Source organism: Rhea pennata, chromosome 3 (genome assembly GCF_028389875.1).
Source record: "Rhea pennata isolate bPtePen1 chromosome 3, bPtePen1.pri, whole genome shotgun sequence".
Classification (NCBI taxonomy): Eukaryota; Metazoa; Chordata; class Aves; order Rheiformes; family Rheidae; genus Rhea; species Rhea pennata.
The window spans coordinates 107,121,227-107,137,194 of record NC_084665.1 but is presented as its reverse complement, the minus strand read 5'-3'; the positions used below and the strand labels follow the sequence as shown (position 1 = coordinate 107,137,194).

Sequence of the window (15,968 nt, the reverse complement as noted above, 5' to 3'; positions counted from 1 at the left end):
AGATGATCAAACACAGATCAATTCTTAGCAGTTTCTTATCACTGGTAGAGTAGTGACACAACTGTACAAAGTTTTTAACCTGTCAAAAATAGAGTTACAGCATTAGACTATGATCTTGGTTTTTTCAGTATAGATAGATCTAATTTTCCCCCTCTGTCTGTGTGATATAAAGCCATATCCAGTTGAATGATTTTGTAGCACTTCTCAAGCAGTAGGACATATATACCTATAATTTCCAATCTTAAAATATGCTTATTGCAGGGGAAACACTATTGCATTAACTGTGCATGTTATTTAAAGAACTTGCACAATCTCTAACCAGAGACTAAATCTTGAGCCTGCTTTTAATGAAGACATAGTCTAAATTTTGCATGTCCTCAAAAGAGAAGTCTTACAGGACCACACAACAAAAACTGAATGTTACATGTGCTTCAGGGAGCAGAATTATGGTTGTGTCACTCTTTCCTGACTTTCAAGTAAAGATAACATTATCTTAATGAGGGGTGAAGGAGTAGATGAATTATACGGAATTTATATATATTTATGTGAATAGATTGATTTTATCGTCATTTATTTACAAGCAAAATCTTCTCAGCATTACCAAACATCTCAATCTCTACAGTCTCCAACATTCATCATTCTTTCATGGAGATAATCAATCTGCACTCATCAGAATAATTCCCCAATGCATGAAATTACTAACAAGGCTTTGGTTGTCTATTAATATTGTGCTAAAGATTATGAATTGAAGTGTTTTAATACTTTAATTTAATTACAGTAAAGCAGAGTGGCATGAATATGAGAAATTCTAACATCTATGTTTTATTAAGTCTGATTTACTTATTGAAATGGAAATAGAGTTGGGAGATCTTTAGTAAATGGTAGGCCTGTAATTATATGTGTGTATTCACTGCTATTAGAGCCATTTTTAAGAACTGCTATAGGCTTCTTTGTACCTAATATTCCTGGCAACCGAGCCCTAGCTCTGCAAGTTATTTAAAATTGCCATATGTACACTAGCACTGAGGGAACAAGGTTCATTTCGCCTGGGGAAGAAGATGCTAATAGGGGATCTAATTACAGTTTGCCACTGCCTAGCGAGTGAATACCAAGAAAGTGCAGCCAGACTCTTCTCAGAGGTACACACTGAAAGGATGAGAGCTAAAACAGGCACGTATTGCAGTAAGGGAAATGCGAGCTGGACAGAAAAAAAAAAATCGTCAGCATGAGGGTAGTCAAACACTGGAACTGGCTACCCTAAGAGCTGGTAGTTTGTCTGCCCTTGGGGATTTCCAAAATTTGAACGGAATAAGGGCCTGAGCAACCCGACACGGGCTGACAACGTCAGGCAGTTCCAGGGATGTCCCTGAGAGTAATCACAGGCACACCTTTCTACCTGGGGGGGTCTCCTGCTCAGGTGGGATGGGGAACCTTTGTGCTTCACCAGAAGACACAGGAGTCGCCCAGCAGTAGGTTGCTTCTGTAGTTTCTGGTGAGGCATCTTCGGCATATAGCTCAACTCAGTGACACACGTGAGTAGCACAGGACCACTGTGTCTGGCATGTCCAGCGCACGTGTATTACACCAAAATGCTGCCTTCCAGTGCCTAAATTTTGTCTGGTCTGCCTGGGCTTTAAATCATGGGTGCTTGTTCACATGGTCCTTTGGGACAGTGAAGATCCAATGAATGCTTATTTTTGTTGGGGGGGGAGGGAGATTGGGGAGGTTGGGTGTGAGGTTCACTAGAAAACGGCAGTTCCGTAATAGGGCCAGGCAGGATGTCTTTTCTCAGACCACACGCTTCTGCTGTGAGCTGTACAGTTAGATGGAGGAAACTAAAACCAAAATTTGTTCCTTGTCAGACAAGCGCTCTAAGCATTGGCCTGTGGCTCATCAGCATATCTCATTCTCTTTCTGTCCAGTAATTAGTTGAATGTAGTGTGGAGTAGCTTCAGCAAGAAGATGTCAGGGAGACCTACTATAGCAAAATTTCTCGTCTTGGCAAGGAAGGAATTCTGACCCTACATCAGGAGTTTGTTTTATGTCCTGAGCTACAGAGCATCAAGGGAAGGAGAATCCAAGCTTGTTTGTCTTCGTGTTTGTTAAAAAATGCTGAAATTAAAGCAATTTGTTTCATATCAAATGAAACATTTCCTTTTTGTTCAGTTTTTTGTGTGTTTGTTGGTTTTCTATCACCCAGAATGTTGCTTTTCATATGCTAAAAACTCCGTGGAGGAAAGTAAGGGTTTTGGTGATCAGAAACCCCAAACCAATTAAAATGTTTTATTTCACTTGACCGACAAAACAAAAACAAAACTCCAATGAATTACTCATGAAGCCCTGAACCACTTAACCCTTTCACAAATGAGTGCCACAAGGGACTGATGAATTATGTATAGTACTGTTTAATTTAGTGTTGTGGTGCAGCTGTATATTGTCTAACAGAAAATTGAATAGATTTTGAAAACCACAGCTTTACAAATTTACATATGCATTTAAAGTTAGAGACGCATGTATGTTTTCACAGAACTGGAGTCAAAACTTCCAAATTATCTCTTACTTCTTGTGGTTAGTTAGGCAGAGGTCTCACTGGTCTAGATAAAGCAACATTAAGCATATTACCTATTCTCAAAATATTTTTTGACATACCATCCAGTCACCTCTTATTCTAAAGCTGAACCTTAATGGTGTTTAATGTTTGCTATATCATACACCGCAGTTTAATTTTCCGGTAATATTACAGCTTCAATCCACCCTTTGGATTCTGTTCAAATTATTAATTTGGTTTCCTCAAATGATAAGGCTCTTTGAGTCTGAAAGACCTCAGAATTCCTGTCCCACTTCCATCTCCTTCCAGCTTTGCCCACAAACACTATTTAAAGATCTAGGAATATGCACGAGAAACCCAGTCTTCCACTGAAACTCCAGCTTACAGTGTTTTTTAAGATGATGTTTTTTCAGCATAGGGAAAGATGTGTAATTTGATTGAGGAACATACATTGCTATTTACTAAAGTATGGTATTTATTCCAGCAAATGCAAGTGTCTAGGAGGAGCTAGTTTTCTAACCAGACCTCTTAAGCTTAGTCAATTGATAGAAATAGGTCTCTCCAGAAACAGCTTCATCTCAATCAAAATAAACTGCCCAACTTGGGGAGCTGATTATTTGTTTTCATTAACTATACAGCAAGCATACAGTAATTTTGGTTAGACTGCTGAATCTTGGAAGCAGTCAAGTATAAAGATTTTGCTGCCTTTCTGCAGTGCTTATGCACACTGCAAAAGGCAAGTACAGTGACAGGGGAGAAAGCCCAGCAAGATCGTGTAGTCGTGACTGAGGAAAGTCCTGGAGCATATGCTTATGTCCCACTGTGCTGCGGCTCCTGTGCTTAGGTCTTTATGAAGCTTCCAGAGTAGATGACCTGCAGCTCCCAGTGGGGGTGCGAAGACATATCTCAAAGACATGAATGCTCTGAGAAGATCAGCATTATGGTAGGAGTACTATATGCTATAGTTTAAAATATTAACCTTAATCCCAGTACAGATAGGATAAAGAGAGTTCATTTTGGGACCATCCATACAACTTATTGAAATCATTTGTGATTGCAGAACCAGAAAATTTGATCCAAGGTCCAGGCTCCCTTTGACTTCAGAGGGAACAAGATTCTACCTTGAAGGGCCTACCTCGTTCTCAGGGCAAGAGTACTTCAACAGCTTTTAGTTTACCTGAGCAAATCTAGGTTCAATTTCCTTTATTTTTTCTTTTGTTGTGTATCCATAATGAATGTAGAAAATGTATTAATGATGATCTTAACAGAATATTGTGCAATGGTAATTTAGGACTTTATATAAACAGAATTTCTGTATGAATAGATTTTTGATGCCATCTGAAAAATAAAATGATAGTCTTACAGGAACATGATAAATGATGTTCCTGTATGATGTCGGTGGAGTAAAGTTATTTTTGTTAGTTGTGCCTGACGGTGCTTAGGAGATAAGTCTAGGAAAACTGGTGGACTATGAAGTTCTTCGATAACTCACTAGTTTTTGATGTCAGTAGACCTAGTGAACTGTTTGCAGTTAAGTTGTGAGATCAGAATTAATGCATTTACTGAGAAAACATTCAGAATGATAATGCTTATCACTAGGGTTTTTTGTGGTCATTTTCTTTGGACTTTAAGATTGTTCTCTAAAATATGTGTATAAATGCCTGCTTCAGCTAGCTGTATATATGCCCTTGAATATTTCCAATTTCTTAAGCAAAGATAGGCTGTTGTTCTGAGTTATTAATAAATCATTTACTATTGCCAAAGGATAAAGTGCCACAGATATTTTCTGTGTCTCTATCTTCCTTAAAATTATTTTCTATATATGATCTCAAAAAGCATAAATAAATATGTACTTTTCTTATAAAATAAGCTGCAATTTCAGCTATATGTTTTCTTCAGCTGGCATTTTGCATTTACACATATAGTAATAAGGTGTCTGTGTGCTCAGTCCTAGGTAAGATCCGAAGTGCTGTTGGAAGTGCTCAGCTCCTCATGTCTCAGAAATTCCAGCAGTTTTATTGGCTTTGTCAGCAAAATCTGGTAAGTCACCATCTCTGGCCATTCTTGAAGAGTTTAAGGCTATTCATACCTAACTAATCCAAAAAAAAAAAAAAAAATAGGTTTTAGAAATTAACATTTTACTTCAAAGTCAACAACAACAGAAGTGTAATATATCCAAACATCTGAAATGTCATTTTCATGTTTCCCTTTTGTTTTACCACTCTTTTTATTTTTTTTGACTTGATCTTTAAGTGTGATGTTAGTACATGTTTTAATCAAAGCAAACTTATAATTTCAGTTTAGGTGCATTAGGTACGTTTGTTTTTGCTGTATTGGTTAAAGAAAAAATATAAGGGAACAAATGTAAGTTTTCTGAGAAATCTTACGGCTCATTTTTATAACAATCTGGAATCATTCTATCATACATAGTGTTCATAAAATTGGGTTTCATAATTTGTATTGCCAATTATATATAAGACATCCTAGGGCTAAAGGAACAGATGCAGTATATTACTTGTAAGAGTTACTGCTGTTGTTCTGGAAGTTCATTAGAGACTAATTCAATTCAAATGTTATCTTCATTAAAATGACAGCAGCCCTCAGTGACAGGAAAATTGTGGCAAGATGTTAATAATCAATAGAAGAATGTAATTCTTGCTTAGGCTAGTGGTAGAATATCTACTCTCTGGCTGACTTGAAGATGAAGTATAACTTTAATCTTTTGACTATCTATCTCTACACCTCATACATTGAAAGTGCTGAATTTTGTTGCATGCCTAACAGCAGACATGACCTATGTATCTGGTTAGATATACTTCCTTATTTGTTGGTATTTGCCACATGACTTTTTAAAGTAAAACATTCATTCTGTAGAGACTGATCTGTTACATTTCATCTATGAAGTAAAATATCTAGAATTCCTGAAATTGTAATAAAATATTACTGAGAAAGTTGCGCCAAAAAATGTCCTACCTTCTGATAGGAAATGATAAGATACACGGTCCTCATTAGGAAAAAATCCAATTATCTGCTTCAAAGGCTTTGTCAGAACAAGAATTTTTGTAACCACAACAGAATGACTGAAGAAATACACAAAATCTGGCAAGCAGGAAATGACCATGTTTGTAGTATCAGATATATCATGTATACTATCGTTTATTTGTTTGGTGGTAAAAGAAGGAAATCTTCATTAATGTGTACAAGTTACTGCAAATTTCAAAGTGCCCTCCATTAGCTGATTGATTAAGCTATGCAAACTGAGATTTGGAGAGCCTAGCCTCCATTCCACTTCATTCATCTTCAAGTGGGACCAGCACTTGTGTTTGAGAGCATTGCTGCAGTAACAACAGCAGCTCCCACTCAGCACAGCCATCGGCTGTTTAAAACATTTCATTACAGCAGAAGCAACAGGAACACAAGGGAGAGGTCCACAACTTTGCAGGCAAGATGACCAAAGAACTGGAAAAATTTTATTTCGCATGTTCTTATTTGCATAATAAACCTTTGAACTCCCAAACAGCAGCTTCATCACGTTCTTACGATTTAGGCTCTGAATATTCTTCAACTGCATTAATATTAAACCAGCAACAGAAGCTACAGAAAGCAGCAACTGCAGAACGAGGCTTTTAGCTCATTCATGTTTCATGGCTTTTCTTCTTATGCTTAATGACAGGGTTTGTTGCTAAATATTCACTAAACACATATCTACAGCAGGCAATCCATATGCTCCTAATGCAACATCTCTGTACTCGATGGGAACTCAGCCAGCTATCAGCCAGTTACTGCATTCCCCTCCTGGAAAACACTCATAGGGGTAAAATACAGCATTTCTCTAACAGTATTCAGCAGGAGTAAACATAAATGTAGGACAGAAAATAATGGTGTCCCCTTCAGGCAATTCAAAATGCAACAAGGGTTCAGGAAGATGGATGTAGCTACTCAAACTGAAATTTAACCAGGGAATTCACTTATCACCCATAGACTTTTGAGAAGGGTTATGGGAGCTTTAAGGAGCACATTCGATTATGCTCTTGGTTTAGATATCTTAACCAAAGACTCTCAGTCAGGGTAAATTCAGAGCGCTGTCAGCTTCAAAGAATTTTTTATGAGAATCTGGCCTGGTATCTCCTATGGTACAGTGCTCCCACTAACTGCTAGGAAAAAGAAAATGACTGGTTAATAACTACTCCCTCCTGAATTATTCACATTACCTCATGTAACACCCTAACATCCTGTTTTTTCTTTGAAGTGTCCTCCTCCATACTGTAGTCAGCACAGATCCTGCTCAACTCGTGTGAGATCATTAATCAATATGTCAGAGTTGTAGGCAAAAAGAGAGCAACGTGAGTGTCAGCTAGGTCCTTTCTGATTTTGCTTTAGGCTTCCTTCAGCAGGAGGGCCGCAAAGCTGAATTCCAAATAAATGAGCAGATTCTGAAAAGAAGTTGATTTAAGCCAATCTTTTCAAAACTTAGCTAGCTTTAACAGTTATCATTTTCACTATTGTTTAACAGTGCAACTGTAGGCTATGGATACGTACGGGATAGCAGCAGGAGGCAGCCCTCTTGTGTCCAGATAACGTAAGACACGTCTCACGCAGCACAGCAGCTGTGCTGGAGTTGTGCTGTGTGAGGAGCGCAAAGGTACCGAAGAGCAATTACCCTTGATTCAGAAGGGAATGGCATTTCAATGCGTGGTATCATTTTATGGCTCTTTAGAGGAAAGTGGGGAGAGGCACTGATGATACTAGGCTGGCTAGAAGAGATTGCAATACAAGGTATATTGCTGTGGGTCTCTCCTGACAAATTTGAAAGAGAGTCAGTTCTGGAAGCCCACAATACTGACCTTTGTAGGGTAGCTAGTGCCACTGACATAGGTGGTAAACAGCTTTGAGCTAAATTGAGATCTACTCAATTTACTCATTTTCAGTGAGTAGTAATCTGGGGTTTTATCATGTTTCCCAGAAGTAAGTTACAATACACATGGAAAGTTCTGTTAACTTAGGGACTCCAAAGGTCCCTATAAAAAGGAGACTTTCTTCTAGCAAAGTAGGACTTCCAAGGGAATAGGCTTATAGGCTGTTGTTCTTGGTCCAGTTTCCCAAAGGAATGGGCAAAAGAATTACACGTGGTTAACTGTCTGGTTAGCAAGGTTATACATGTCTGTATATATACATATTAATGTCTACATATACATATAATCTCTCTCTATATATATATATATATGTATATATGTATATGTATACACACACACACACACACAAAGGGTTAAGGGTCTGAATAATAGTCTTTTGATGTGATTTTTATCTTGTGCAGGTTAATAGACAAATAAAGGGTAGTTTTCCTAAATTGCTACCATTAATATTTGCTCCATTAAGTCTTTTGTGCAGCATGCCACCTGATTGCAGTATCTGGGGGTAGTACTTGTCCAGTTCCTGAGCATGATTTGACCCCATGGAAGACCAAAAGCCAGCATTCTGTAATTAAAACTTTATGCCTTACACACAAATTGAAAACCCAAGACAATATAAACATTGAATTTAGCATAAACTGGCAAATACTTTATAGTGTTATTCCTTCTTCTACTCAGCTATCCTGTATGTATTTTTTAACCAGAAAGACTTCACACTGGCTAGAATACAAAGCAGGTTCCCCTTCCCAATAATAATCAGCAGACATAGGCTGCCAACTGCTACATTTTAGAAATGCAGGTCAGCCCAGCATATGGTGTTAAGGAACTTCCCATGCTGCAAGGATGCAGAAAGGCTGGCATATGACATCTAACTCATTTATATTTGGACTGGGTAGGAGGCACAAATTTCCAGTCACAGCTCCCAGCTGCAAAACGCATGTAAGCCTTAGCATGGTGCAGCACTCTAATCTGCTGCAATTCCTTCCCTGCCTCAAAGTGCATTGTTTAAAGTCTCGTGGTCTATTCATATTATCTCCTTTTTGTGCGTGGCAGGACCCGAGTGCCATGCCGAGACCAACTTCCCAGGACCTAGCAGGATTCTGGGACTTATTGCAGCTCTCAATTGAAGACGTCAGCATGAAGTTCGATGAACTGCACCAGTTGAAACTCAATGAATGGAAAATAATAGAATCACCCGAAAGGAAGGTAAGTAGACCATGGACAGTACCACTCACTTTCCGCTTGTAGTTCTATAGTCTCCTTGTGTTAAATCCGATAATAAAACATGAGAGGTTTCCAACCGAAAGATAGAAAATATCTAACTGGCAAAATACAATTCTTCATCAGATGTAAGTTTTTTTTTTTTTTTTTTTTTTTTTAAGGAGGTTGAGTTGAACTGTATAACAAATGAAATGGATTTTGCTAAGACCTGTCAGTGTGCTCCCTAACCACTTTTGTTCAAATTATTTGGATTTGAGATAAAAGGACCAGAGCTGAAATCTGTTCTGTTTAAATCAGGTTGAGGAAAATAGCCTGAGAATTCAACCAAGGTCAGTTCCAGCATGATGCCACATTTGGGGCAGCTTAAAGCTGGGCACTAAGTCTTTAAATCTGCCTGCAAGAAATAACTGATACTAGAACAGGAGTAAGATAAAAACATGTGACAAAACACAGCTCAAACAAAAACTTGGCCTGTGAAAGTCTGTGGGGCAAGGATTGCCTCTGGCTGGCACCCTTCTGACTGCACCCTGCTGACATCTCTGCACGGCAGCTCCACAGCCTGGGATACACCCAGGCCGTGACACTTGCAACACAGGTGGAAAATTGTCCACAAATGAGTGTAATTATGTAACTGCCTTCCCCCTTACTAGAGCTGTATCCCTCCCCTTAATTATCCTACTGTCCTTGCTGATTATTGTATCCGTAAAATGAAGACTGCATTTGCTTTGAGTCAGTACCGTTTGGCCTCAGCTGGATAATTGTCTGATTTGGGAGGAATTAGGAGGCATCTTGACAACTCTTTCGTTCCCTCATGCTCTTCTTGGAATTTGCTTGTCAGCCAACTGGTTGGTGGATGGTGAGTTTGCAACTCTTACTGACTGGTGACAACTGGAGGTCAGAAATTATTACAATGACAGGAATAGTGATGTTCCCAAGAGGAAAATAAAGAAAACTAGAAAAAAAAGGGGTAGGAGAGATGGGACAAAGGAAACAGAACCCTTATGTTCTTGGCTTAAAATAGCAAACCAAATAATGCCTGGAAGAGTTGACTCTCATGGAGAAGAGCAAGTGTGTCTCATTTTAGGCTGCTGCACTGTTGCCATTGAGTCAAGAATGTCGGACTATAACGTCATATAACTTTTTCATCTTGTCTTGGCTAAAGTATTTTGCTAGTAGATTCAAAAATTCTCTCAAAAATCCCCAAAACAATAAAAAATTGTGAAAGCTGTAAGTTCTTCAGTTTTATTTTTTACCATTTATAACTTGTAGTTGGTCAGATTAACTATATTCTCCACAACTAGCACCACATAATCATGATGATTTCTGTTACTTTAGAAAGTTCATTGGCAGAAAGCTATGTGGTAGTAAATATGAAGTTGTGGAATCTGTGTCTTTGGAGATATTCAGTCAAGTATTAAGTATGACTTCAAACAACCTGCTTTAACTTCAAATTTGGACCTAATTTCAAGTGGGCCTGCTTTGAATGGGAGGTTGTATCAGATCACCTCCGGAGGTCCTTTCCAGCATAAATTATTGCATAATTCTGTGATCCTAAAAATCTTCTTAAGGTCCTTACATGATATTTCACAATCTCTGGATTGGAAGAAGTGGAGGAAATACCAGTTTCCTGCTTCAGAACAGTTCTCGATTTACAACTTGTGGAAGTCATTTACAGCTTGTTTGGTACTCTAATATACTGACTCTTACCTTATAGTCTGATAATTCTTCAATATGGTTTTCTTAAAAATAGTCTAGGCTGGCAAGTAGAACAATTAGCCCCATGTTCTCCTCTATCTAGTTGGTGTTTGCATATTTCCATTTAGCAATTCAGAGAGGAAGCTAAACTAATAGACAAGTATACACAGCTGCTATCTCATATCCAGCTGAGACTAAATTCAGGATGATTAATTTAATTAAAAATCCTGTCCTGCTAATCTTAGACAGTCTTTTCACTTGATCAGACCACACAGATGCACTGAGTTCTTATTGGCAAGCCAGTCTGCGTTTCTGTTCATAATGATTGTAATCATGTCAGCTAAAATTAAATGGATTCGTAAGAAAGTGAGACTGCATGTGCAGGATACCTGCAAAGAGAGTAAAAGGAAGTGTAGTAGTCTTTGTAAAGCATGGAACTGCAGAAATACAGTCCAACTGAAATTTGTAGTGACTGCTGAAATAACAGGTTTTCATCAGTGCCCCTAGAATGGACAGTGATTCAGGTAATCCATTAATCAGCTGGTTTTAGAGTGCAAGCCGAGCATGCCTGATGTATGTATGAAAACTGGTGTTTTTCACGTCTTTAATTTGAACGTTCTGCAGGTGACATTTTCCACATACAGCTCACCTTTCAATTTCAATGCCCCATTGCAGGAAGAAAGAAAGGTTCCTCCTCCTGTACCAAAGAAGCCCCCAAAAGGAAAATTCCCTATCACAAGAGAAAAATCTCTGGACCTACCCGACAGACAGCGACAAGAAGCTAGAAGACGGCTAATGGCTGCTAAGAGAGCAGCATCTTTCCGGCAGAATTCAGCCACAGAGCGTGCAGACAGCATTGAGATCTACATCCCAGAGGCTCAAACTCGGCTTTAAAGACAGAATGCTGCAGAGTTTCTTTTTTAAACAAAATGCTTGTACAGTTTGTCACTTACCTGGTAATTTTTGTCTCATTCTCTCCACTAAATATGCCCTTGCTGTTGTGTTCTTTGTGCCATAAGCACAGTGGAATGCTTTTGATTTCCTCAGAATTTGCTGAGCTCATTGCAAGAACAAATTCTTTTGTATTTATTGTCTGACTTACAATCAGCTACAATGGATAGGGCTTGTTGAGACCTGACTTATCCAATATATTCTCAGAGGACAACAAGAAACACCTCTTGAGATGGAACCCAGCTTACTTTTTTGTTATTTATATTTTTATAAAATGTGTGATAATTAGGGATAAGAATAACAAACTATAAATGGGTGCATCTCACCATTCACTAGAGGCATTAGCTAATCCAAGTAGAAGGTGCTACAAATGTAAAGAGCAGGAAAGAAAGAACCCATTTATCTCTCTGACCTCCAGTTTCTTTTCCTTGAACCCAGCTAAAATATTTGCCCATGTGCTCTGCCACTCTACTCATCTCTGTTACTGCAAAATAACATTAGGCCTCTCATGTCATGTCAAGTTTCTGGAGATGAACAGGGATATCCAGCCACTAAAACTCCAAAGTTCATCAGAAACCAAGAAGCATACAAGTCTGGTGAAGTTGGGAATGCCCAGTGAGAAACGTTTACTGCTAGCAGTATAACGACATTCTGAAACCTAAGCAAAATTATAATGCAAGAGGACTTGAGTGATGGGTGAAAGGAAAATGGAAGCCTTAAAAAGTTAGATCTTCTGTAGCAAGATGTGTAAAGAAAAAGTTATACTTACTCCTTTGGAACACTCATTGCATTTTTAACGGTTCTTTTATGTGTTAACATTTATTTTATAAACCTTCTCTCTTTTAATTCAAGAGCTGCGCTACATGTAATATTTCAAACTCTTCAGAATGTTATTTCAATTGAGTTTCCAGGGTATCCTTGAGAAAAAAATCTTGCTTGTTTAAAATGCCAGTTGTGATGTTGTAACCAGTTTAAGAATTATGAATGTGAGTGGTAAGTATATCTAAGTTTAAATGGTTATGTTAAGGTAAAGGTGAACTGTGGTTTACAGTTGTATTTTTTTTAGAACTATTTTTCTATGCAGTATCAGTTACAGCAAGAATAAGCTTCTTGCTTGCTTCAGACATAAGAAAAAAACATGACTCAAGAGATAAGTGATTTCCAGACATGGAATATAAGGAAAATAATGTATTTTCAAGCCTCTCATTAACAGAAGAGAAAAGTGGTAATTACCACAGTCAAGAGGCTTTAATTTAAAATAAATTAAGATAGAATTATTCCACTTCACCTACCTTCCAGAGGCAACTGAGCATCCCTGCACTTAGAAGTCTTCAGGTGAAGACGCAATAAGATACGTAACTCACACACCCCGATTCCAAGGTTCTGAATATCGCTTTAGGTCAAAACCATGTCAACACAGTGAGACAGACCGTCCCAACTGATGCATTTCCTCTTTACCTGCTTTAACAAATGCAATGTACTTAGCCATAGGCAGAACGGCTATTTAATTATACTCTAGCACTTTGGTTCTTCACCTGATGAGCACTTTAAATCTGTGTCCCATGCACCCTGCAGCCTGGCAGACGACTGAAAACCTGAAGTATCATAGGTTATGCAGATCTGACATTGCTTCAAATCTGAGGGTTTTTTTTCCTTTTCCTTCTTTTTTTTTTCTACAGTGTGTAGTGCTAAGCATGAGTTCTGTCTTTGGAGCATATCTGATAAAGCATGTTTAGCTTCAAGATACGAATCTTTAGAGATGAAGTTTTGAGAAGTTTCTGTGAGGAGAAAACCCTGTAAATTGAGCCTGATATCTGGTATATACTTTACCAAATAGCCTTAAACTATGTTTGGAAGCAAAAAACAAGACGAATGTATATCCTTCAAAAAAAAAAAAAAAAAAAAAAAAAAAGAGAGAGAGAGAGAGAGAAATCCCTGAAATATTCTTCTATAAATGAAACATTATATTTCCCATCCCTGGTGTTTTCAAGGCATTTTCTATTAAGGAAAGAGCTGAATCCTGGGTAGTGTACAATATTGATGCTACTTCCTATATTTGTTGTACTATTTTAAATACAAATGTATTTGCAGACATTGGCGTCTTTAGTCTTGAAAAGTGATTCCTTACTTAAAGTGGAGCTGCTAATTAGAAATATCCACATAAAACTAAAGCCAGTGTCTTTCCTCGATTTTGGAAGTTTAAAATAGATACACACACAAACGTACAAACACCCCTATAAATATATATATACACACATATATTTTTATTTATTTATTTATTTATGGCAGCTGATGCATTTTATCTAATTTCCCTGTGTACTTCTAGGAGAAATCACACTTGACTTACTTGCTTGAAAAGTGGGGACCTGCAGTGACGGGTCATGTGATTAAGACAAGTTGCATTTGCTCCTGCCAGTATTCAGACTTTGTAAAGACAAACTGTAAACAGAAACAGATTACAGATGATAAGCTTAGATCCCAGTTTACGTTGTAATGCTGATTTGGAGCAATCCACAAAAATCTTTAATTTTACCATTATATTTTGATAGATTTTTGATATTTTACAATTCTTTGGATGGTCTCAGGCTAAAGTAGGCCTGCATGAATGACACCGACTCTTTATTTTACATTTCCTGTGCCATAATTCAGAAATGTCCGGTATAAGTTTTTGGATAGCTATGATCCCTGTTTGTTCCACCTTTGTTCCAAAAAAAAGAAGAATCAAAAGTAAACTAGATGCCTCCTGAAAAATCTGATAATATGTTATCTGTGCATGTTTTATTTTGAAGTGCAATATATTAAATTCTTGTACAGGTAACATTCTATCATTAAAGGCAAATAAGTCATTTCTATCTACATATTGTTCATCTGGTTAGTTTAGAAAAACAACATTATGTTTATGATACTTGTGTTGCAAATAAATCATGGTTAAATCACTTCAGTTCCTGACATAAGACACACAGCACATGGTATCTTAATAAACACGTGGACAGATCAATTGTAATCTGACCCCACATCATAAAAATACAATTCAATTACAAAACCAATGCAGGAGGAACGTAAATAAACATAAAGACAGAAAGTGAAATACTTTTTATTTAGAGCCCTCATGCTGTACATCTACACAGAGCAGCTGGATATAACAAAGTATGCTCATATTTAATTGAATACTGATTGGACTAAAATTTATTTTAAAGGATGAAAATTCTAGAAAGCCTCTGTTCATTTCTTCATTGCCTGTAAAACACAAGTATAGTAAACAGAATTATGAAAATTTCAATAAAGAAAAAGACCTGACTGGTAAAATCTTCGATATTTGCCATACTTATTTTTGCTTTGTATATCTTTTTAGATTTGAAATTCGTTGTAAACTGATGAAGAATGTTATTTTATTATTTCTTGTCGACTTGATCGGAGTGGCCTTCGGCAGGGTGTGGAGACCAATACTGCTGTACAGTTTAATACCAAAAAATTACGTTTTGGTTCATGCTTAAACCTCGTCACTTGTTAGGTCTGAGGTGAGTTAGGACGGAATTAAATTGTGCGTAGGAAGGGGTGTGGATTTCATATACGTAAAACAGTTCATACATGCAAAATTATTTGTTTTAAAATAAGCCTGTTTCCTGCTGTATCAGTAAATTACTGCTCCAGTTTTGACTTCCTTAGCGCTGCTTATACTCCAAAGGGAGGGAAGCGTTCGTGGATTCGAGAGGGAGAGGACGCAGGGCGCCGTGACCCGCGGGGGCCCCGCGCCGGCTCCGCGGGCTCTCGCCCCCCGGGCCGCTCCCGCGACGGCGCCTCCAGGCCGGTCTGGGGCGGAATTTGGCCCGTGAGCTCCAGCTGCCGGGTGCCGTGCGTGCCGAAAAGCTGGGGCGCCTGGCAGGGCCGGCGCCTCCCCCGCGCGCCGTCCCCGGGCGGACCACGGCGGAGCAGCGTGGCCGGCGGACCGAGGACCGTCCGCAGCCCTGCGACGCCGGGCGAGCGCGGCCCGGCGCGCGGCGGGTCGACGCTTGCGTTCATGCAGTGCCTTTCATCCAGCAGGATCTCAAAGCACTTTACCGGCTGGCGCGCAAACCCGAGGCCGGGCTGCGGCTGGCGCGGGGAAGCGGCCACCCCGCGGGCAGCCCGCCCGCCGGCCGCGCTTGGCGTTGCCCCTGCAGAATTTAGAGGAGGGAAGAAGAGAGCCAGGTTGTGTTTCCAGGGCAAGCTTTAAGGCACCTGTGTGCCCACGAGGGTGCCTCTGGTGACGGAGTATATCCGGGAGCGCGGCGCGGCGAGAAGCGGGAGAGCCCTTGCCGGGGCCGGCGCGGTGGCTCCGGGCGCCCGGAGCTGGAGCCTTCTCCCTTGGAGACCTCGGCAAGTCTCCTCCTCGCCAGCGCCCCTCTGGCTTCCCTAGCAGGGGAGGAGGGTTTGGGGCGCGTGCTGCAAAAGCAGCCTCCGCTGGTCACCTGCCTGCCCAGCGCCCTCTTCCCGCTCCGCAGGTGAGCTGAGACGAGGGGCCAAGCAGAGCGTGGCCCGTGGGCAGAAGGACCATGTGCTCGTTCGGGCTATTGCTCTTCCCCAAGCTGCAGCACTAACCCTAAGGGTTCCCGTGTGAACGAGCAGTGGGGAACCTCTCTTGGCACTGGTGGAGGGAAGAGCAG

General features: G+C 39.6%; 1 protein-coding gene across 1 annotated transcript in view; it reads left to right on the top strand.

The window, feature by feature from the left end:
• The window catches only part of DLGAP2 (DLG associated protein 2), a 304,160-nt gene extending 292,102 nt beyond the window's left edge, over positions 1-12,058 (top strand). Inside the window, exons 12-15 of the mRNA XM_062571124.1 lie at positions 4,497-4,588; positions 8,512-8,664; positions 9,518-9,535; positions 11,050-12,058. Coding sequence (XP_062427108.1) covers positions 4,497-4,588; positions 8,512-8,664; positions 9,518-9,535; positions 11,050-11,268 — 482 coding nt within the window. The 3' untranslated portion in view covers positions 11,269-12,058. The remainder of the gene's footprint in view (positions 1-4,496; positions 4,589-8,511; positions 8,665-9,517; positions 9,536-11,049) is intronic.
• The last annotated feature ends 3,910 nt before the right edge of the window (positions 12,059-15,968 follow it).